Source organism: Carassius carassius, chromosome 5 (assembly GCF_963082965.1).
Source record: "Carassius carassius chromosome 5, fCarCar2.1, whole genome shotgun sequence".
Taxonomy (NCBI): domain Eukaryota; kingdom Metazoa; phylum Chordata; class Actinopteri; order Cypriniformes; family Cyprinidae; genus Carassius; species Carassius carassius.
In genome coordinates this window covers 32881449-32905314 of record NC_081759.1, presented here as the reverse complement: position 1 = coordinate 32905314, position 23866 = coordinate 32881449, and the positions used below count along the sequence as shown (strand labels likewise).

The following is a 23866-nucleotide window of genomic DNA, read 5'->3' as shown; positions in this document are numbered from 1 at the left end:
GAAGTGGCTCGAAGATCATTACTTTTAAATTTTGGATCCGTGGCCAGGCAACTCCCTGGATCTCAATCCCATAGAGAACCTGTGGTCAGTCCTGAAAAGGCGAGTGGACAAGCAGAAGCCCAAAAAGTGCGATCAACTCTGAGAACTAATAAGACAAGAATGGATCACCATCAGTCAGGATTTGGCCAAGAAGCTAATATCCAGCATGCCAGAGCAAACTGAAGAGGTTATAAAGAATAAGGGTCAACACTGTAAATATTAACTCATTATATTTTTTTGCCAATAAAAACCTTTAAAACTTATGATATGCTTATGATTGTTTTTCCAGTATACCATAGAAACATGGTGGGGTGGGGATTCTAACTACTGCACTGTAAACTTTGCAAAACACAAAATTTATGTCACTGCCAAAATGTTTGGACATGACTTTAGATTATATTGATAAAACATGTTTGGTAAACGTCAAGCCCACGCACCATTTAGGCTCTTCACAGAAACATTTAAGAAATAATGGAAAAAATTATATATATATTTTTGGTGTGCCATTATATAACATCCCCTTAAATGATGATAATGTCACTCACTGGTGTAGAAATCACTGCACATTCACTTTCTACCACAACAACTGTTAGTAGAGAACGTAGTTTATGCAGGTTTCAGAAAAGAGAAGATAGAGAGTTAAAGATAAGATCACTTATAATGATTAATTAAATAAAGATACCTTAAACAGAATATAACTTTGCAGTATATGTAATTCACGTGCTACCCTCTTTTAAGTCACAGTTTGGATGCTATAGATGTGGGAGGGAAAGCCGGCTCTTGGAGCGCTGCGCGCTCATGATGCGCAAGCTCATAGAGCATTAAGTAGTTGCTGGCTTAACCTTAAAACAAAAGGCATACCCAATGAGCGCACTTGAGCACCTCCCCAAAATCTTCTGATTACAAGCGCTGGATGTTTACAAATGCCGCGCGCGCATAAAAGCCACAGATGAGCAGAGCCGCTTCAGTATACAGGTACAAAAAGGCATGGATAGCAGACCGGCGGATTTCACACTTTGTGGACGCGCAAAGGCAACATTTTAGTGCAACCGTATCCTGGAATATTCTTGCGTTCACATCTCGCTGCATTTCTCATTTTGCGCTTTGTAAATCAGTTTTCTCGCGCAAAAAAAACATGTTTTTGTTGCTAAGGTCAGTTCTTCTTGTTAACGTGTTCTATGCTCAATGGGAAATTGTGAATTCAATGCAGAGTCAGCTGTGCGTGCCCGTCAGACTGGATCATGTCAAGAACCATTTAGTCAGTGCTGAAGACAACACGTTGCCTCAAACAGTTGTATTCAAAATAAATGCATTTGAACAAGATCTTGTACTCGAATTACTGCCTGACTCGAGCTTCATTGCTCCAGTCTTCTCGACGCACACCGACGCAACTGCTCAAAACTCAGCGCCCAGTGAAGATCTGAGCCGGTGTTTTTACGCCGGTGAGGTGAATTCTGATCCCTATTCATATGCAGCGCTCAGCTTGTGCAAGGGGCTGCAGGGCGCATTCGGTTACGATGGCTGGGAATATTTCATCAAGCCTGCTTTGAACGACACCGAGTGGAACGATGTGCATGCCCATCTCATCAGCCGCAGATCTAACGCCAATCTGAGTGGAAACTCCACGTCAAGATGCGGCGTGGACAGTGGTGTGTCCCAAACCGTTGCACAGTCTTTGGCGAAGTTTAAGCACCTAAAGGAACAACACAAGTCTAACGTCACTATGTCAGTTCTGAAAAACCGCTCGAAGAGATTTGTCTCCATTCCGCGTTATGTAGAGACATTAGTGGTGGCCGATGAATCCATGGCCAAATTCCACGGTGACGACCTCAAGCATTACGTACTGACCTTAATGTCAGTGGCAGCTAAGCTTTACAAACACCCCACCATTCTTAACTCTATCAGCATCGTGGTTGTCAAGTTTATGGTGATTAACGAGGAGGAGAAAGGACCTAAGGTTTCCGGGAACGCGGCGATGACCCTGCGTAATTTCTGCACCTGGCAGAAGAAGCTGAACAAAAACAGCGACAAGCATGCGGAGTACTGGGATACGGCCATCCTATTCACAAAACAGGTAATGTGTTTCGTCAATAGGGGGCAGTATGAGAATCAACGAATCCTAGAATGATCAGGCTAATGTATCTTGTGGTAATTATATCAAGATGGCAGGCAACATGAAACAAAACTGAACACCACACAGGCTGCTGCAGTTTACTTAACCAATAATCAAACCAATTTAGACATGATTTATAATGACACTGTAATCACAGCTTTTAAGTCCAAAGGTGAACTGCATAAGCATAAATATGGTTTTGATTGTGTTGTTTGTAAAACTAAATAAAACAAAAAAGCACATGTTTGTACTCTAACCTTAAAGAGCACTAGTACATCAAGTGTGGTTAAACTCTGAAATATATTTTGTATCTCGCAGAGTAACGGGCAGGTTGCAACAAGAGTGGCCTCTCCAGTTAACCTGCAGTTGCCACGGACGTCCCATCATGTTTATAAATGTTGTTAATGTCATAGGTCAGGCCTGCCTTTGAGCTATTGCCCTGTGTCGGCACTGCGAGTACGAATGTGTGCTCTGAATCAGCAAAGATACAACTTACATATGCAGAATAATTAGCAGAGTGCTAAAATAATTTGCTTATTGATCTCGTTGAACTTTTGGAGTGTTATTTTTAAATGATAGTGTTTTAAGTAGTTTTAGACATTTTATAAGTTTTGAGATTGGATGCAGAACATCTAAACAGGCTAAACAGTGCAAGCAACATTTCCACAAGATCAGATGTAAAGTAATATGAAGTTTTGGCAGGTTTGAGAAGATTCTTTTGGGGGTAAACAAATAGTGTGATCATTTGGAGTTAAAAGGATAGTTCTGAAGCCATATGATTGATTGACTGATTGACTGATTCATTGATTGATTGATTTTGTTTTGAGTATACTGCCATATGGACCACTTCAATCTTCTTTTTTTTAATAGGCACGTAGAAAAAAACGTTATTCCTTTTTACACAAAATAAGATTATTGTTACAAATTATGAATTAATAAAGACTTATTTTCACATGGTTCCTTTCACAAAACGAGTGACCTCAAAGCACTTTTATTATAGCACATGATTTGTAAACTAAAAAATTCTGACATTTGCATCACAAGACCAGCTCCATATGACTTTGCTGATGTAGTAAACTTGCTAGGTGACCCACCTGGTACAGCCAGACTCATGTTCATCTGCCAGACTCATGTTAAAACTGAACACACTTTTAGTAGCAGTCAGTGGACTCTGAAACACTTTGAAAGTGTTACAAAACATACAAGAAGCAATGCAATATCATTTTGCATAAAAATCACTGGCACAGTTTTCCAGTAGCCCTGGAATTAGGAATATTCCTTAAATTAAACTAAACCATACAATATTTTGAAATGACTGACTGGCTTTACTGGTTAACAAATTTGTATAAAACTCTGTTTGTTAATTTTTGGTAGCATCAACTTCCTTGAACTTGACATCTACCTGTCCTTATTTAACCTCACCGCAGAATAAATTGAGTTGTGTTTTAATTTATTTTGGTACTGTTATTAGCCGTTTGTCAGTGACATTGACCAGGGCAATATAAAGGAATGGCTGCACAAAGCTTAGCATTCAGTCTTCAGATTATGATTTTACTTGCACATAAGCCCTTGCTTTGTATAACTCATTTTATGCTGTCAGCTGTTTTTTTAGGAAAACTCATATGTGTGAAAACATTTCCAGCTCAAAAAATGCCAGATGAGCACATCCACTGTATCCTCTTATAATCTGCTGCAGTTACACATGACCTGAGCTGGACATCCAGACCAGTCATATCTGCCTAGTCTGGATGACAGCTGTAATGAATCATTCTGAGGGGAGTAAATGTTTTATTGTTTCTTCTCCAAAGGGAACTTATGAAGTATTTTAGCAAGAAAGCACAGTTACTCCCTATATTCTTCCACTCATTATGTTCATTACTCCCTGTGGACAGAGAGAGATTGTTGGGTTTCTCCATGGTCTTGGATGACTCAAGATGAGTTGGAGAGGGGCTAGACTTGTACAACTGTTAATCTATATAAAATAAAAGTTTCCAACCTGAGTATGGTGTGATTATGCAATTCTGCATAAATAATACAGTGAGACAATGAATGAAACTACACATATAAATTGATGGACGAATGAATGGATGATTGGTTAGATGAGTTAATGGATAGATAAGTAGACTGTATAGAACATATACACTGAATGTACAGATATACTGTAGATATAAAAATTTAGATTTACATTGTTTACTCAGTTAATGCACTGCAACTTATTATATTAAATAGATAAATTGGAATATTAGCAAACACAGAAGCTTTTTTTAATGTGCTAGTTGCTGTTTTCCATTCAGTTATAATGAATGGGGACGGGAGCTTTAAAGCTTAAAAAGACATGAAAAGTAGCTCTTATGACTCATGCACTCCATTTCGAGTCTTCTTAAGACATGATCGATTTGTGTTAGAAAAAGAAAATTGTTATTCACCTTCCGCACTGATAGACTTCATGAGAGAGTACTGATTAGTTAACGAAACATTCTTATGAGTCAGATCTTATCAATAAATCGGTTGATCAGGTTCACAAAGCAGATTTTTAATAATGTGATCACAAATCAGATTGATCCAGTTCTTGACTTCATGAGGACTAACATTTTGGCTTGCCTTCTCTTAAAACTATTATATAATTTCAGATGACTTAAAATAAATTGTACTTTATGGTTCTTTTGCATCCTTGTTGAAGTTTTAAAGTGCCTTGTACTTTAATGGAAAAGTGTTACCAGTAAATTTTTTTAGAAGTCAAATGGGTTTGGAAGAGCATTAGGGTGAATGAACTATTTCAGAACTATTTCTTTAAGCTGTTTATGTCAGCGAGGCCAATGCATACAAAAGAGGTTAAGGGAGTTTCATACAGGACTATGGGAGATACACTTATGGGAAGTGTCCATTGGTGCGGAGCTTCCCCTAACCACAGTCCCAGCTGCGAGCAATTTGACTCTTTACCCCTCTTTCTCCTCCTACCCCCTTTCAGTCTGTTTCCCATTACTAGTATTTAATGAGGGAGAGGCAGAGGGCTGTGAAGAGAGAGAAAAGCTAGAAAGATAGAGAGAGAAAACCTATGTGACCGCTGTGTCCAGGCCCACCTGCTCCAGTACTCCAATCCCAGCTGCAGCCTGAGAGAAAAACAGTATCTTTCCATTCAGGTTGTTCAGTAATGAACTCATTTTCTGTCAAATTATGTAGTGGCATCAAAACCAGCAGTGTATTATTGAGGGTATTTTTAATCACCAATTGAATATTATGGCAGCAAACATGTTTTTAGGTACATTTGTTGCAAGAAACAAGAAAAGTCTGAAAATGAGTCACTGTTGGCCAGTCATGCAAAAATGCAAATGTTCATGTTTAATAAAAACCAGAGTAAGAATTTTAACTAGGCCACTGTTGCAAGAGAGAGGCCGAGAGTTATGCTATGGCAACATGAAATGTAACCATTACAAAAGTGACACAAGATAAATTTGCAAAACTCTACATACAACTGCAGCACAAGAACTACAGTTCACAGAGTGCATGTGTAATAGCATTAAGTTCATACTATCAAAAAATTCATGAACCTGCTTCAAAGAATCAAATGAACTACTGTTGTTAGCCACCCAGAAAATATTGCTTCCTTTGCTGTTGAACAAGCTGATGTAATTTAATCTACTTTGTATCATAAAATTAGCTTTTTGTGTACATTTGATATGCAAATTGCACATTATATTTGGTTGTAAATATAAAGTATGTATACTCATATACTTGACATTTCATGTAGAGCATTACTGGTATTTTATAGTGGATCCTTGTGTTATATAATTTAGGTAATTGGGAACAGCAAGCCAGTTGAAAAGTTTAGCTCCGCTGTTCATCATAGAGACAGATAGGCGCATCTGCAGTTTATTTGTATTTTCTAAATACAGCCATTATCAAAGGCATTTATTTGTTCTCTATCTGAGTCACTAATAAATAATGAAGGATTTCACTCCACTTTTTAAAATAAAAATACAGGACCCCCAAACACATCTATCTATCTCAGACAGAACGAGTCTATGGCGTTTATTCGCAAAATATCGCATATCACTGCTAGTCCCAAATAATGTTACCAATTTCAAATCACATTTGCCTTCTCAATATTTTCCTTTTGCTGGCAAACTAAAAGTAACCAACAACCTTGGGCTACATCTCCTATTTTTACATAACAACATATTTGGTTTGAAAATAATCACTAGCTTGGGCCTTGTTGACTGCCATGTGAGCTTGTTTTTTGCAGCTCATGTTTGTCACATGGTACGATAAAACATTTTTTTTTTTCATTTTTCATTGCGCTTGTTGGAACAACATAAAATAAGATTGCAAAAACTAAAAGCCTCAGAGACTGTTGCAATCATTAGAAGAAACATTAATTTTTTTCATACTGAAGAACTACAGTACAATGTAAATTGCTATGTGCCCTGTGTTTAATTACACTGACACTCTGACACACAGACACTACCCGTGTGGCTAACCAGATAACCACTACCGCCCCACAGGGGTAGTGTTAGATAGTTTATTAGAAAACGTACAACAACAATATAGATAGAAAGTTCGAAGGAAGGCAAGAGTTAGTGAGAGAGGGGAAAAGAGAGAAATGCACATATGGAACAGTTTGGATTTTATAAAGGCATAATGAAAGTCTTATGTTTGCAATGTTGGATGCCAATTGGGTCAGTGCTGCTTGTGGCGAGTATGGGCAAGTCCCCCCCCTGTTTTTCAAAGGATAAAGAGATTTCTTTCAAAACATGGAGATTGGATAAAAAACAATGGATAGATAAGTTAACTGAAATAACTTGGAAGTCTGCTCTCATTGCTCATCTGACATTATCGGTGCACAGGACCATTAGCTAAACCAGAACCTGAAATGGTCTGATTCAGTTTCCTCCACCTGGCGCAGACAGATGGCTAGAATCCAAAAGGCCCATTCCATATTTTATTACCCAAGCATGTCATCAGGCACTTAGAGTCTGTACTTTGGCGGAGGGGGTGTATAGTGGGGAAAATTGTGAAATGAATTCACTGGGTACAGTGGAGTAATAAATTGATCAGGTAACATCTTAAATATGTAGGTGCTGATAGCTATTACATAAAAAATATTCCATTTTAAGAATGGATTGATTCTTCAAGTAAAAGTCACACAAGTAAAAGTTTGTCAGGACAGGTTCTGAGTCTACAGTGTTTCTTATCCAATCAAATGTTTTATATGATCCCACTAAACAAAACTTGTGAAGAAAATCATGTTATTTCACTGTCCTTTTCAGTCGAGTTTAGAAAACTTCCAAATTCTAATAATAAATGAAACTATTGTTCTCACAGCTGAACTGCTGGTTCCCTGTCAAGGGAACTTCAAACTGCGTCCTCTAGGGGTCACTTTGGGGAACACCTCGTCGTGACCCGTGTCTGAAGCATACTTTGAAAAAAAACGCCAACGTGTTGGCTGGCGACAGCCTCTGACGTCACTACCAGCACGACTATAAATATGCGCCCGTAGGAACCGTCACTTATCTTCTTCGTCTTCATTGATTGTTTGGTTTGAAGCGTGCATCTGAGAAACGACCAAAATCATTGTTATCATGGCATCCACTAGCAAGGCGTTTAAACAGTGTGTGCATCCATGTCAGCGTTATTTGACACCTGATGACACACAGTCTTTGCGTCTCTTGTTTGGGCGAAGAGCACGCGCACGATGTCCTTGAGGGGGCAATCTGCATGCACTGCGAGCGTTTTTCTGTGAAAAAGCTCTGCTCTCGTTTCTCTCTCTTTTCGAGGAAAGAGGGACAGCGATCTGGTTCCCGCGGCTCAGGACCTGCTGTTGCCAAGGCACGGAGGAGAATGAGCTCGTGGGGATCACAGGTGGATCTCGTTGAGGAGTGTAGAGGGGGACTTTTCCTTTAACACTCTTCGGCGGCAAACGAGAGTGAACTTCAGGAGGAAGATGTGTTGTAATTAACCCATTCTGATACTGAAGTTAGTGCTCTGCTGGGTTCTACCCAGAAAGAGCAGGAGATATCTGAGAGTGGCGAAGAAGCTGAGGCTGAGCCTTCTCAATCCTCCAGCCCTGCGTATGGGGAGCTGTTAGAGGTTGTGGATTGCGCCACTGCAAAATTAGACTTGCCATGGAAGCGTGCCAGAAAAGTGACGCCGCGAGGTCGCCTCGATGAGCATTATTTGTCTGACCATAGCCCTCCAGCCCAGGTGAGCCTTCCATTCTTGCCTGACTTACATGCAGAAGTCGAAAAGGAATGGAAGAGACTGTTTTCCTCTCGCATCCATCGGTTTCAGCATACGAGTTATGCTAATATCGAGGGCATGCACGGAAACGGCTATGAGAGGATGCCCCCTGTAGAAGAGCTATCTCTCTGTGGGGGAAACATCCTCTCTTAAATCTCCCTCTTTGCCATCTAAGCCCCTCCAGGATACATCCCGCTTAAATGGTAAAGCATATGCAGCAGCAGGTCAGGCTGTCGCTTCGATGGCAGTGCTTCAGGCTTACCAGGCTGAACTGCTGAAGGACCTGGATACAGGCGAGGGCCTTTCAGCTGACCAGGTAGCTGAGCTGCACCGCAACACAGACCTCTCTCTCCGTGCTACCAAGCAGGCCGCCTCCGCCATGGGTAGGTCTATGGCGGCCATGGTGGTAACGGAGAGACATCTGTGGGTGAACCTGGCAGACATCGGGAGGGAAGAAAGGGAGTTTCTTCTCGATGCTCCGGTCTCGCCTTCTGAGCTTTTCGGTACCTCCGTCGAGATGGTGCTCGAAAAGTTCAGGGAGGCAAGGGCGCGCTCAGCTGCCTTTAAATCCTTCATTCCACGAAGATCCAGGTCTGAGCCCGAACAACAAAGGGGTCCTGGCCCATCTCGATCTGAGGATCAATGATGGGCACAGAAGGCTAGTGTCACGGCTCGCGCTCTTCCCCCGCCTATGGGCAGGTGCAAGAGGAAGCGTGGGTTACGAAGAGGTAAGCAGGACCTGAGGGATGTGATTCAGACGAGGCAGCGTTCTCGTCCGGATCGGAGCGATACCCAAGTAGTTACTCACTTCCTTTGGATGTTTTTAACTTCTGCTTTTATCCTCCCCTGCCTAATTCCCCTGTAACCACCAGCTCTCCACCTGATCGAGGTTAGGTGGAAAATTTCTCACATAACAGTCTCCTATGCTGGACCTATGATGTTTTTGGTTGGTCCTATATTCATAGTAACCACCTTACTGATGGTCCAGACCAAAAGGGGGCGCCCCGTAAGCGGGACTCCGGTACAGGAGGGTGGGTGAGTATGTAACCGTTTCTTTATCTGCTTATGGGTGTTATATTGCTGGTGGTTATATGTCTACTAACAAACTCTGTGAGTTTCCTTGCAGCACTGCAGGGAATTTCATGGATGTCCGGCCAGGTCACCCTGAGGGGCCCCCTGGCCGCTTGGCGCATCCGGCAGGATGTCCGGCCAGGTCACACTGAGGGGCCTCCTGGCCGCTTAGCGACGTCCAATGGGAAGGTGCTGGAGGTGGTAGTTACGAAAGTCTTTCTGTATGTACTGCCTCAGGTGATGCTCCCCTCGCTTGAGGTTTGGAAAATTGGAGCTGGCCTCTCCCGTGCGATCCAGCGCCTCTGCGATGCTTAGGAACCTTTCAGTACACACACTAAGCCTGTGTACTTTCTCAAAATCACATGGTGGTCAGTGTGCACGTGAACACTTTGCGCACTGTCTGAAATCCACGTAAGTGGTAAGTGTGCACGAAAGACTCTGCGCACTTTCTGAAATCCACGTAAGTGGTAAGTGTGCACGCAAGACTGCACACTTTCTGAAATCCTGTACGGTAGGGGTTACGCGCTCCGCTTCGTTCCCTTTCTTAAGATGATTAGCCCTGGGTTCCTTGGGCTTCATTCAGGCAATGTGTGTATTTGTTATACACCTCAAGCATCGCTTCCCTCAACATGAGGGGCTGTTTGGGCAATTCTCGTGGTAGTTTAGCAGCGCTCTCCTTTTCCAAAATAAAAAGGGTCGCCTATGAGCGTGCTACTCTGAGCTCGGAGTCCTCCTCTCATATGAGACTGAATTCTCGTTTTTTTCACCAGAGCGCTCCAGTACTACATACTGTTTTTGAGATGCACTGTGAGAGCAGGCGCTGAGGCTCGGGGAATGGCGCCTTCGCACCAAGGTGATGAAGCAGAGTTGGAGAGGTTGGCCAGACTTGGGTGGATCGGTTTGCGACTCGAGAGAGCATCGCAATATCCCCTCTTGCTTCCTCTGACTCATCCAGCTCCACTGGGGCTGGACGCCATGGTACAGGCGTGGCCAAGGCTTCATCTGTACATTTCTTCCTCCAATTGCTCTGCTCCCGGGCCATTCCATCTATGAGCTGCTCTATCAGAGTGCCACGAGAGCCCCTCCTCAAAAACAGTATTTGTAAATCCATGCTATGGTAAGTGTGCACGTGAAGTCTTTGCACACTTTCTGAAATCCACACTGTGGTAAGTTCGCATGCTAGTACTCTGCGTTCTTTCTAAAATCCTATATGGTGAGGGCTTCGCGCGGTTGCTTCGTGCCCTTTCTTGAGTCAGTTAAAGCCCCGTTCATCTTGGGCGCCACTCCACCCAGGTATCCTCTGATACCTATCTAGAACAGGGCGTTGCTACTAGAGTACTGTCGAGACAGCTCTTTCGGCAAGTTTTTGCGATAGCTAGCGGTAGCCCCTGTGTGACAGGCAAGACTTGGTAAAGAACATGCTAGGTTCTTAGCCGTATCCCTTTAAAGGAATCGTTCGTGATTCCAAGCCTTCAGCTCTACCCCGGGCCGAGGCCCTACAGGTAAGTTGGGTATGTAGCTTAGGCCTTTGGCCGTAAGGGATAATGTCATGGACAGCCGTCTAACCGTCCCAGGGGCGACTCGCAGTGAAATGGTAGAGTTGGTACTTAGTGTTTGCCATGATTCTGGCCTGCACTCCCCTCAGCATGGCGGCGTGGGTATACTGTTCCCCAAAGCGACCCCTAGAGGACGCAGTTCGAAGTTCCCTTGACATGGAACGTCTCAGGTTGCGAATGTAACCATGGTTCCCTGAGAGGGAATGAGACACTGCGTCCCCTAGCTCCCTGCCATGCTTCGGACGCAAGCTTCACGAAGAAGATAAGTGCCGGGTCCTACAGGCGCGTATTTATAGTCGCGCTGGTAGTGACGTCAGAGGCTGTCGCCGGCCAACACGTTGGCGTTTTTCTAATTATGCTTCAGACACGGGTCACGACGAGGTGTTCCCCAAAGCGACCCCTAGAGGACGCAGTGTCTCGTTCCCTCTCAGGGAACCATGGTTACATTCGTAACCTGAGACGTGATATATGAATAAGACGCTGAGTTTGGGTCAAAAAGGAACTGTTCATGAAACTGTCCATGAATGTCTCTGATAGTTTATGTACAGTAGTCTAGAAGTTTCTTGACTACATATTGCCAAAGTAACAACCTAAACACCGTAGCTGTGAACAACCACAATTGTTCATGTTCTTTAGTAATTTAATCAGCAAACTGTCTGCTTTCAGATTTGTTTGTGTATGTTTGTAATGAGCACTAATGTAAAGTTAAAAACCCTTGTGCAGCTGGTGTTAAGGCAGTGGTGACTAGAGTTATTTAGAAAGAGAGCTCACACCTTTCCTGTTACATGTATTTGTGGGAAGAGATCATGTTGCCTACATTTAATAAAATTTGGCAACATTGCTATCTTTTCATCCTGAAAGTGTAGAGTCAGGTCTCAGAGTGTCACATTTTGTTTAACTAAACTAAACTGAATTTACTGGTGGATGACTTTTTTTTACAGACTTGTGTTTGTTTCATTAACAATTTATTTTGTCTTGGGAAAAAATATTGTTATCCGCACAAAAGTATGTCTTAAGAATACACTCCCAACTAATATGTTTATGGCAGATAAGCACTTGGACGTGATGAATGTCAAGGCATCCATCATCAGAAGGTCTAAAAAGACTAGGGAGACTTTATGATTAGCCCCATGATGATTCTTGGGAGTAAGCAGCTGGATGCACATACATCAAGAAATGCAGAGAGAATGTGAGAACTAGGTCAAATACAAAAAAACAAAACAAAAAAAAAAAACAGAGAGAGAGAGAGAGATGTAAAATATAAAAAGACCACATGAAACTTTGTGTGCTTGTAGGCAATGTTTTTTTCTAAAAAAACTTTTTGATGGTTATGTATGAGTAACATGTACCCTGACTTGGAGCTTAGACATCATGATTTATGCAGGTCAAAGATGTCAGAGCCTTTGGGTTATACTGTTGAATAAAAGGAGTTGAACTGTCTCTCCTAAATGTGGTAAAGCTTCTGTTCCCTTTAGTAGGCCGGAGAGAAACTCTACTTTTAATGCTAAGCTTATGAGCATAGTCAATGTTAGTCTACTTTTTTGGGATTGGTATAGGGTGTTGCACCATGGGATAAGACTGACCAGCAAACCTGCTATTAAGATGTTGATTCACTAAGACTCAACAGATATTTTGAGCAAATCCAGTTTAAACTGTGGTAACACAATATAGGTCAAATGGAAATTCTTTTGGACTGAGATTTTATACCAATAGAAATTAGAGTTATTTTGGGCATGTGAAATATTTCCATGTCAATTAAAAGCACATTCTTTTAGCTACCTATTTTCCACTCATTGTTTCTCACTCAATGCTAGAATTATTCTTCAGTTAAATTGACTGGAATACTGTATCTGTGATGGCCTTTTCATTATTATTATTATCATTATTATCATTAACACCAGGATTAATGTGCCAACACTATTTTATAGTTTTAATCGCCAATTTAAATATTAGCTAAATATTCAGCTCTAAATTTAATCTAAATAATTTAGTTTTAGATATGCACTGAAGGCTTAAGGTTTATTAATAAAAGTAAAAAAAAAAATAATACTTAACTTTTTATGGGTTAAATATGATATAATTTTATTTGTACTAACATTGACTAACAAAACCAATCCTGGTAACACTTTAGATTAAGGAAAAGATTTTCACAAATGCAGAATGTGTGCTTTATAAGTACTAATAAACAGCCAATATTCTAGTAATATGTATGTTAAAACGCTACTAGTTAATAGTGAGAATTGGTCCTTAAAATAAAGTGTGACCCAAATCTTCATCTAAAATGTTAAAAATTAAGATAAGAATGATGACCACAATTTTATGTTCTACGGATCTAGGATCTGTGTGGAGCCTCAACATGTGACACACTGGGTATGGCAGATGTTGGTACCATGTGTGATCCCAAGAGAAGTTGTTCTGTGATTGAAGATGACGGGTTGCCATCTGCCTTCACTACTGCCCATGAGCTTGGTAAGTGTAAACCGATGTATAAAGCACAACTGTAGGGTTCTGGCAGTTAAAATCCCATTCATTTTCTCCATTGAGAAATTGATTTTTAATGACAAAATGTAAACCTTTCAAGAGAGACCTACTGTACAGTACCATGAGCTCCAAGATTGTTAAACAATGATGTATGCTTCTGTTGAAGCCACAAGTCAGGATGACTGACTTCAGTTTAAAGGGGTCATATGATGCTTTTTTAAAGATCATTATTTTGTGTATTTGGTGTAACAGAATATGTTGACATGCTTTAATGTTCAAAAAAACAAAAATTTTCAAATACTGTACATTATTGTATGTCCTCTATGTCCCACCTCTCTCAAACGCATCATTTTCTACAAAGTCCCTCCTTCGGACAAGCGCAGTCTGCTCTGGTTGGCCAATTGACCCAGTGCTTTTTGATTGACTGAACACCGTAAGCACTCGTCGGAAATGTAACGCCCCTTTCCATAATTGCGAGCTTCATCTTTCAAAATAAATGTAAAGACAGTTAATAATGTCCTTAGTTTTACCATCAGTTCAAGCTCGAAAGGGGAACAGAATGGTGTGACAGACAGAATGATGAAGCACCTATGTGTTTGCAGTAGGCTACACAAGCCACAGACAGTTAAGACAGCTGACTCCACTGTGACCCTGTCTCTCTCTCTCTCTCTCTCTCTCTCACAGTGCGCGCATACACACATGCACATACACAAACAGACACACACACACACGCACGCGTGACATGCAAAACTCTGCATTTGAACATTCAATAGCAAATACTTAAACTAATAACACAACATACAGTAGCTAATTCAGAAGCACCAGATTGTCGTAGCAAAGTCAGAATTACCTCCTCTCCCAGGATCACGAAACGGTCGTCCATAAAATATAATGTTATGAAGAATTTTTCAATCAAAAAACAATAATTTAGAAGTAATAGGTTTTCGGTCCAGTTTTTAAACCCCTTTTATTGTAATGCTCTGGTTGAATAGGCGTGACGGATTGTAGACCCACAAGTAAACACCCACTGCTATGATTGACCAACACTAGTGTAAATCCCCTGTTGAATCATGCCTTGTTTGTAAACGAATCAGTGAAGAAAAGATCAGCAAGTTCTTAAAGACGTAGATTGGAATTTCATTTAAAAAAAAGTTAATCTATTCGTTCTTAAGGTTGGGATCAGAAAGAGGGCAAAGCAAAAATTGTGTTTCCACAACTTGACACTGCACAGCTCGTATTCAGAGCAATCTTTATCTATACAACATTGTCCCAGAGAAGACGTTCATTCAGTTCAGATTAGATCGGTGGAGCAGCTGAGGAAAGATAAGCTCTATTGAAGTGGCTTGTTTAGCAGTGGAAAACATCATAGGCGGTTTGCAAAAGTTTCCTCTCAAGGCCAGGGAGGAAATGTGGGGAGATGTTGGAGGTGTTGCAGAAGTGACTCAGCATAGCTGTGGTCCAACTGCTGACAGGAAAATTGTATTGTAACGATTGGTGATTTAAAAGACAAAAATCTAAATTTACATTTGGATGATTTCTAGAGATGGTTCATTTACATTGTCTTCTCACTCCTTTCTCCTCTCCTATACGCCTTCACTCCTACAGGACATGTCTTTAATATGCCACACGATAATGTTAAAGCATGTGAGGAAGTGTTTGGCAAGCTTCAGGATAATCACATGATGTCTCCCACTCTGATCCGGATCAACCGCACCAGTCCCTGGTCACCATGCAGTGCGGCCATTATCACTGACTACCTGGATAGTGGACACGGTAAGTAAAAGAAAGAGATACTGTGCATTTCCTATAGACCTACAATTAGTATGTTACATTTCAGGGGTTTGAGAGTGGTTTGCATGAATTTTGACAATATGTGAACGCTCCAAATTAACTTGAAAGTGAAACAAACCCCCTTAAAGTAAACGGAAGTGGCTTGAATATGGTTTGTGTAAAACATGAATTCTTTTCCACCTTTCACAAATATGTTTGGCTTTTATAGGTAACCATATAGTGATAATGCCATGTGAAAGTGAAGAACAACAACTAAAATATAACACTACTTTTGACACAATTAATCTATGCTGAAATTTGCTTTTAAATATTTTTAGATCAAAATGTAGTGTGTTCAGTTTAAAAACATTTATTTTCTATTTTAAGCTTAGAAAACAAAATAATGTGCAATAAAGATTTCATTGATTGCATTAGTGTATACTGAAGCTACATTTTAATGTGAGGGTTGGAGCAGCCTTGGCTCTATGTACTCTACTTGAATTTTATAAAAAAAAATAATACATTGAATATACAATGATGCATTAAATGAATGAGGGTAAATACATTTAAAATGTTTTATATACATTAATAAAATTCAAATAAGTGCTGTTCTTTAGAAATGTCTATTAATCAAAGAATTCTGAAAAAATGGATCAGAGTTTCAGCAAAACTATTACACAGCACAGCTGTTTCTTGAGTGCCAAATCAGCATATCAAAATGATTTCTGAAGGATTATGTGAGACTGAAGGCTGAAGTAACTGCTGGTGAAAATTCAGCTTTGATCACAGCAATAAATGACATTTTTTTAAATATAAGAAAATAGAAAACTATAAGTTGTAATACTATTTAACTGAATTTATTAATTTACTGTATTTTAATAAAACAAATGCAGCCTTGTAGGGCATAAGATACTTCTTTAAAAAACAAATAAAGCTGATCCCTTTTGAATCGTAGTGTATATGAGCGTGCTCAGGGCTAATAGAGCGATGAGTGAGTCTGGGTTTAACATCTCAGTGTTGGTGCTTTCTGAAAAGCTGTCTTCAAAGAAATAGACATCCCAAAGTCAGTCTACGTTACAGCTTGCAGATCTGAAACAGTGTGGTGACTGACGTAACTGTTTTACTGGAGTGTTTCTATGAAGGTTTACAGTGGGGTCACTGTGGGATTCAGAACCCCTCTCAGATGAAGACGTATATATACACTTACATTTCTGATTTAAACAAATCTGAAGCAAATATATCATGCACACACTCCAGTCAGAGTTACAGGTAAATTGAGTGTAAACAGAAGTCTCAAAAGTGCTGTAAATACAATTTCATAAAACTGTGTGTAAAAATTCTCTTATCATTTGACATCTTTGCAGGCGATTGTCTGCTGGATCAACCTCAGAAACCGTTAGCTCTTCCAGATGTGCTCCCAGGTGCATCGTATGGTTTAGAGCGGCAGTGTGAGCTTGCCTTCGGTGCTGGCTCAAAGCCATGCCCATTAATGCAGGCACCATGTCAGCGCTTGTGGTGCACAGGAAAGACCCGCGGGCAACTGGTGTGCCAGACAAGACACTTTCCATGGGCAGATGGAACCAGCTGCGGAGATGGTCAACTCTGCATGAGAGGCACATGCATGGACAAACAGGAAATTACCAAAACTAAGGTACCTTCAACACCCCTGCAAACAAGCTTAAGGGCCCCCAGTGGGCTGCCAACACAGGACCCCTGAGAATTTACTCATTGGCAAACCGTTGGGCCCTTAGTCCCAGGAAACCGTCACTAGGCCCACACTATTAATCTACAACAGGGGTGCCCAACCCTGATCCTGGAGATCTACCTTCCTGCAGAGTTCAGTTCCACTCCTGATCAAACACACCTGTCTGTAATTATCAAGTGCTTCTTTAGATCCTAATTTGTTGGTTCAGGTGTGTTTGATCAGGGTTGGAGCTGAACTCTGCAGGAAGGTAGATCTCTAGGAACAGGGTTGGGCACCCCTGATCTACAGCAATACATCTGTTTGACTTTATATAACTATAATTTAAGTCTTTGGGGGGAAAAAATATTATTATACATATGAAATGGATGCATTCACCACATAACGAATGTCTATATTGTCAAAAATGTACAGTAGTCAAAGGAATTTCAAATCAATGGATTTATTAAATTCAAAATAGAAAACATTAAATTCAGGTTAATATAGTTACATATAGCCAAAAACGTAAATACACAAAAGAGCAAAAAAACTAAAAAAGCGTGCACAAAGCAATGTAAGATTGTAGGAATTTGTCATGTGAAAGTTGATGTGTGCGAAAGTCTTATCTGTAGTACATCAATGTCCAAACAATGTCCATAGCTGAAGTTGGCTGATAGCAAATTAATAACCCAACCTCCTGTAATGAAAACACGCCACAGCTCTCATACACCAGACTCTTCATAACCAGGAACAGTCAAAAATAGTCCAGACTATGGTCTCATGTAGAAAATAACTTTAAAACCATATTCAAACTGGACCATATGGTAACCTCACCAATAAAGAGTCACTCTTAAATGCATACAAACACCCTGTCTTAAACTCTTCAATCCAAACATAGGCCATACGTAAATGTACCATCTCTGAAAAAAAAAACATCAGCAATGTACACTTTTAAACAGAAATAAATAACAAATCCTTTAGACTGGACTTGAAATGACACATTTCCCAGCCGGGACACAAGCACAATGTGTTCAGTAGGTAATCCTTGCTGCCCTCTACACACACTACTTTAGATAAGGAAACCTAAAACACACTAGCTTACTAGTGGTAACGAGGAAACTACACACAATATTCTAATTAACAGGCTCATGTCTGTTAAGCCGAGTTCAGACTGTACGATTTTCAAAGTAGTCGGGTCACTGTTCTTTTCACACTGCATGACTATCTTGGCCAGCATTCAGTCGCTGCTGTGTTCATACTGCACAAAGGATCGACGACAGAAGGTTTCACACTGCATGACTTTACAATAGGAAGAATAGCTAACTAATTGTCTGGCATGCAAACTGTTTCTCAACCAAACACATGCGAGATGTGACAAGGAAACAACGCAATATCACTCATGCAAGACCGAGTTCTCACATGAGACTGGGGTAGCTCAAATGAAACTTCAAACAGACACAGGTGCTCCTGCAAAATTTCTACAAATTTTCCTTCCATTTTCTTGGGTCCAAATAGACCAAGAAGAAAGCCTTTTTCTGAAACGAAGCCATGTTTGCTGATATTGTGGTCTATAACTCCTCCCCAAACTCCACGCTGCTCTATATCTTGCTCTCTCATTGGCTGTCGGTCATCGGCGATTATCAGTCAGAACAATTTTCACATAGCATGATTTTGATCGATTCTCTCAGATCGCGTCTTTGTTCATTCATACTGCGTGATTGTCACTCGCGTGAACGAGCACTGATTTGCCAGTGATTTCGGGCATTTGTCTGCGATTTCTCAAACTGGGCTAAAATTGTGCAGTCTGAACTCAGCTTTACACCTCAAATATGGCTCATTAGATCCACTTTCCTGCACAGTTTAGCTCTGACTTTGATCAAACTCACCCACCTGTGATTTTCTAATGATCCTGAAGACATGCTCAGGATCATTGGTGTTTTGATCATGCTCATGTATTTGATCATGTATTTCAATGGTGTTTTGATCATGCTCACTTGCAGAATTTATCATTTTAGAAAAGATTTAAACTTTTGTTGAATGAACACATTTTGAAATAACTCTCACTGCAGTGCAAAAGATGTCATGTGTCCACAACAGAGATTTGACATACCGATGTCAGCCTGTTAAACGTACTGCACTTGACCTGTTACTTGGTTTATTTGCCCTGTTGCTTAGCGATCTTGCACATGACCCGTGAACGTGTTCTTGGTTGCCAAGTAATTTGGGATATAGAAGTAATGTTCAAAGGTCAAGTGAATTGTGACAACCCCCTCTCCCTGTTTCTTCTGTATTAGGTGGATGGCAGATGGGGTAAATGGGGACCATTTGGTACCTGCTCCAGAACTTGTGGAGGTGGAGTGCAGCTTTCAAAGAGAGAGTGTGACAACCCTGTGCCAGTCAATGGCGGCAAATACTGCCAGGGTGTGAGGGTCAAATACCGGTCCTGCAACCTCTCCCCATGCCCTGACACAGGTTTAAATGTTTTCTGTCTACACAAAAACAGCATCAGTGTAAACAAAATTAAATTAAACAAGGACAATTTTATTATTTGGAATAATTTATGCTTTTCAGAAGTGCATATGAAATAAAATAAGATTTTCAAGAATGTGTGCCATTTACATCTGCCTCATTGCCACTTTAGGCAAGAGTTACCGTGAGGAGCAGTGTGAAGCTTACAATGGGTTTAGCCTGAACACTAACCGACTCACCCCCTCTGTGGTGTGGGTGCCCAAATACTCTGGTGTTTCGGCTAAAGATACATGCAAGTTGATCTGCAGGGCAAATGGAACAGGCTACTTCCACGTTCTTGCACCTAAGGTGAGCAATCTCAATTTTAGAAAAAAATATTTGAATTTAAGGCATCAAAAATGTATATAAAATATGATTTTAATATAAATTTCATCAGTTCATGCAGTGGAAAATATGAGTTATAAAATAATATAAAATAATAGGGCCTATTTATTCTAACTAGTAGGGGTAGGAAATATGACTTAAATCTTATAGCACAATATGAGTAATTTTATTTCATGGTAACTTGATATATCATAATATAGTTATTTTTGCTTTAAATAAGGTATTTATGATATCAAAACTGTATAATTATTGTCAAAAATAAGTACAGTAGAACAAATAAATAAGAAATGCTACATACATTGTATGAAGTAATCAAATGTTTAAACACTTCATATTCTTCACTGTGTAAATTAAAAGTATATTTCTTCTTATTACATTTATTTAGCTTATTTAAAGTGATTAACATTCACATGAATTCTCTCACATTGAAATAACGAAGCTTGAGAATTTTATGGGGGATGTGGGGAATATAACATGTGAGTCTGGGAGTCTCACTAGACAAAGTGAACTTAACACACCTTAACACCATAAAATACATTTGCAATAGTTTGGTACATGAAAGGCTGCATGCGATATCAGAACAGTTATGAGTTCTTAAACCTTCATCTAAGAATTTATTGAAAGGAAAAGTATCATTAAATTAAAGCCATATATTACTATAGGCATGTAAGAGGAGAAAGGCCTGGTGAGCATACCTGCTGTTTGGTGGCTGCTTTACACTTACGTCAGATTTCACTACAGGCAGAGTTGAGTAGTCAGGAAGAACAGATGAAAGTGAGAGGAAAGATAAGGAAGGTGAAAGGGCCTATCTTTGTGAGATACTGTTGTGCAGAGTGAAACTGTACAGACGCAACAGTTACGTCAAGGCTAGAGGTATGTTTATGAGACCGGGATTTGACACTGAAGAAACTATTCAGAGCTTGAGCTCTTAAAGAGACAGAATGAACTCTCATCTGCTAAAGACATGTTTGCCAAAGGCAAAAAAATAAAAAACAAAGGAATAATTAAACAATACCAAAGACTAGACTGTACATTAATTGAGTAAGCCCCATCACTAATTTGAAGGTGTGGCTCATCCAAAACAAATGAGCAACAGAATAGGGAAAGAAATAGCTGAATAGTAGAAAAGCTAGTCCCATTTGTTTCAATACACCCCACACGTATTGTCATAGTTAGAAAGCAGCCTGTCGTGCAAAGCTGCTCTACAGTAGTCAACAATTAAAGTGAATCAAAACCTTTCATTAAAGGTTCATCATTCTTGTCTTAGAACAACTTTGATGAATTTTCTTGATCCACTTCATCCACTTTGTTGACTACTGTAAAACTGAGCAATGGGAACCATTAAAGGGATTTATCTAATGTACATTTTTAATTACAAATAAAAAAGAAATGTAATTAATGCATTTAAATCAGTACACAAAAGATTGTTTTGCAAAGGAATTAAATGGTTGTTCAAGAATTGCCCTATAATTAGTTTTTTGTTACCATAAAATGTTACAATTATGCTTATCCACAAGATTGTTGGCATGCAAATAATTTTCCTCTGCTATTTTATAGGTTGTTGATGGTACACCATGCTCTCCTGACTCCCCATCAGTCTGTGTCCAAGGCAAATGCATCAAGGCAGGTTGTGAAGGAAAACTGGGATCCAACAAGAAGTTTGACAAGTGTGGAGTCTGTGGAGGAGATAACAAGAACTGCAAGAAGGTCTCAGGTCTTTTCACCAAGCCAATGTGAGTGAAGTTGGGTCACACAAATAATCATAAAATAATGTATTGATTATTAACCTCATGTTTTGATAAGACAGGTTTCCTGCTCAGATTTGAGATTCTGATTTTGATTAGATTTGATTATTTAGAGTATTTTTTTATTTTTTTGTTATGATGTCCTTTATACTTGTGTATCTAAAATATACTGGAAAGTGTTTGAGAATGATTTTGATACACTAAACAATTGGTTCATAAGTATAAATTGTTTGTCAATTGTACTACACTGCCTTTTACTAAAAAGAACTGGTTCGTAAGAGTCATTTTTGTGAATCAGTCATTTCTTGCCATTATTTTTGGATATGCCGTCACAAACTCACATTCTTAGTATTTTTTTTTTTTTTATTGGTCAACTGATGCACTAAGAGAGAGAAGAATATCCCCAAACCGTTCTAATACTTCTCCTGACCTTTCTCTTCTCAGGCATGGTTACAATTTTGTGGTCATGCTTCCTGTGGGAGCCTCTAACGTCGACATCAGGCAACGTGGCTACAAGGGCATCGTGAGTGATGACAACTATCTTGCCGTCAAGAATAGCCAGGGCAAGTACCTCCTGAACGGAAACTATGTGGTTTCAGCCATGGAGAAGGATATTCTCGTAAAAGGAAGTCTGCTCCGCTACAGTGGAACAGTTGGCTCCTCAGAAACTCTTCAGGCTGTGAAGCCTCTGGGAGAAGCCCTGGTAATTGAAGTGCTATCTGTAGGCCAGATGACACCTCCACGTATCCGCTATTCTTTCTACTTGCCACGGGAGAGCAAAGATGCCAAGGTGCAAAAGAAAGAAGAAAAGGCACGTGCTGAAAACAGTGTTCTTAGGGAAGAGGGCGGAATCAGTAAAGGTGGAAAAGACACAGATCTTCTCAAGGACACCATCTCACCATCGTATGTCAAAGATATTGCACCAAAACCAGGAATGTGGGTGGCAGCCGGGTGGGACGTGTGCTCGGTTACTTGTGGTAATGGGCTCCAGAGGAGGATGGTGCAGTGTCTCGGGGGAGATGATGGGCCTGGAATGGACTGTGAGGCTTCCCAAAAACCCAGAGCTATTCAGGCTTGTGGAGACCCTTGCCCCATGTGGGAGGTGGGCGACTGGTCCCCCTGCTCCAAGACCTGTGGAAAGGGCTTCAAACGGCGCCTGATTCGCTGCGGTACAAATGTGGGAAAGCTGCTTCCCAGGGAAAAGTGTGCAGACAAAAAGAAGCCACAGGAGCTGGACTTCTGTTTATTAGCCCCTTGTAAATAATCCACCCTTTCATTTAATATGTCTCTACATGGACTTTCGATTTTGTCAAATTGCATATTCAGCAGAGAAAAGTACAAAGAAAGAAGACTATATGTTCTGGTTAAAAGTTTATATTTTTTCATCTGTCTGACAATGGGGAAAAAAATGGACAGCTGTGGAAAAAATGACTGATAAAAGACAAACTGAGGTTCTGAGATAAACAGGTTTGAACACAAATGCAAATAGTACTCTACCTCTGATTCTAACCAAATCCATCACCTGTAAATCATCCAGATGAGACCAAGTACAAAATCATGCCTGATATCAGATATCATTAAAATTTTTAGGTATAAATAAGTAACGGGTACATGTACATTTTTTGCATATTTGAATATATGATATAAATTTATTGACAGCACCTAAAACATAAAAGTATTGAAATATGTTCTGCATTTAAAACAAAAATCTTCTTTAATTCTTCATATACTTAAAAAAAAAAAAAAATATATATATATATATATATATATATATATATTATATTTGTATAGTTATTATAATTTAATCCCACCTCTACTCTACAGCTAACCACTTCTCATCAACGCAAAATAAAACTGTCAATTTTTACCACATTATACCATTTTATAGACTTTTGTCATCTATTTTACTGTAATGTTAAATTAAGTGAAAAAGCATGACAAAGAACACATTAATTTAATAAATTAAATGCAGTAAAATCAATGTGTTCAATATTCTATCAATCAAAAAGGATTTTCAAACATTTGTATGCCTAGAAATAATTTAAATGTCAAATTTTTCCATTTAAGGTGCTGTTAATATGTCAATAATGTACATGTATATTCAAGCATGTGAAAATGTATGTGGTAGAACCTTTTGAACATTGCTATCCAAGTCCAAAACAGCAATGTAATTATTAAGCCTAAACTGCACAAATCCATTGCTTTTAACTGAATGGATGATCAGTGTAAACATCTGTGTGAGCAATTGATGTTTGAAATGGCCATTAATGAATGTGTGCAGTGGAGGCCAAACTATATACTGATAAAGTCCATATGGGGT

At 39.9% G+C, this 23866-nt stretch overlaps 1 protein-coding gene across 1 annotated transcript; it reads left to right on the top strand.

The window, feature by feature from the left end:
• The first annotated feature begins 888 nt into the window (after positions 1-888).
• adamts15a (ADAM metallopeptidase with thrombospondin type 1 motif, 15a) lies at positions 889-23276 on the top strand. The gene is made up of 8 exons (XM_059550771.1): positions 889-2113; positions 13353-13485; positions 15103-15270; positions 16632-16918; positions 19243-19420; positions 19590-19765; positions 21359-21534; positions 21991-23276. The coding sequence occupies exons 1-8, from the start codon at positions 989-991 to the stop codon at positions 22808-22810; spliced, it is 3063 nt and encodes a 1020-aa protein (XP_059406754.1). The 5' UTR covers positions 889-988; the 3' UTR covers positions 22811-23276.
• Positions 23277-23866: the final 590 nt, after the last annotated feature.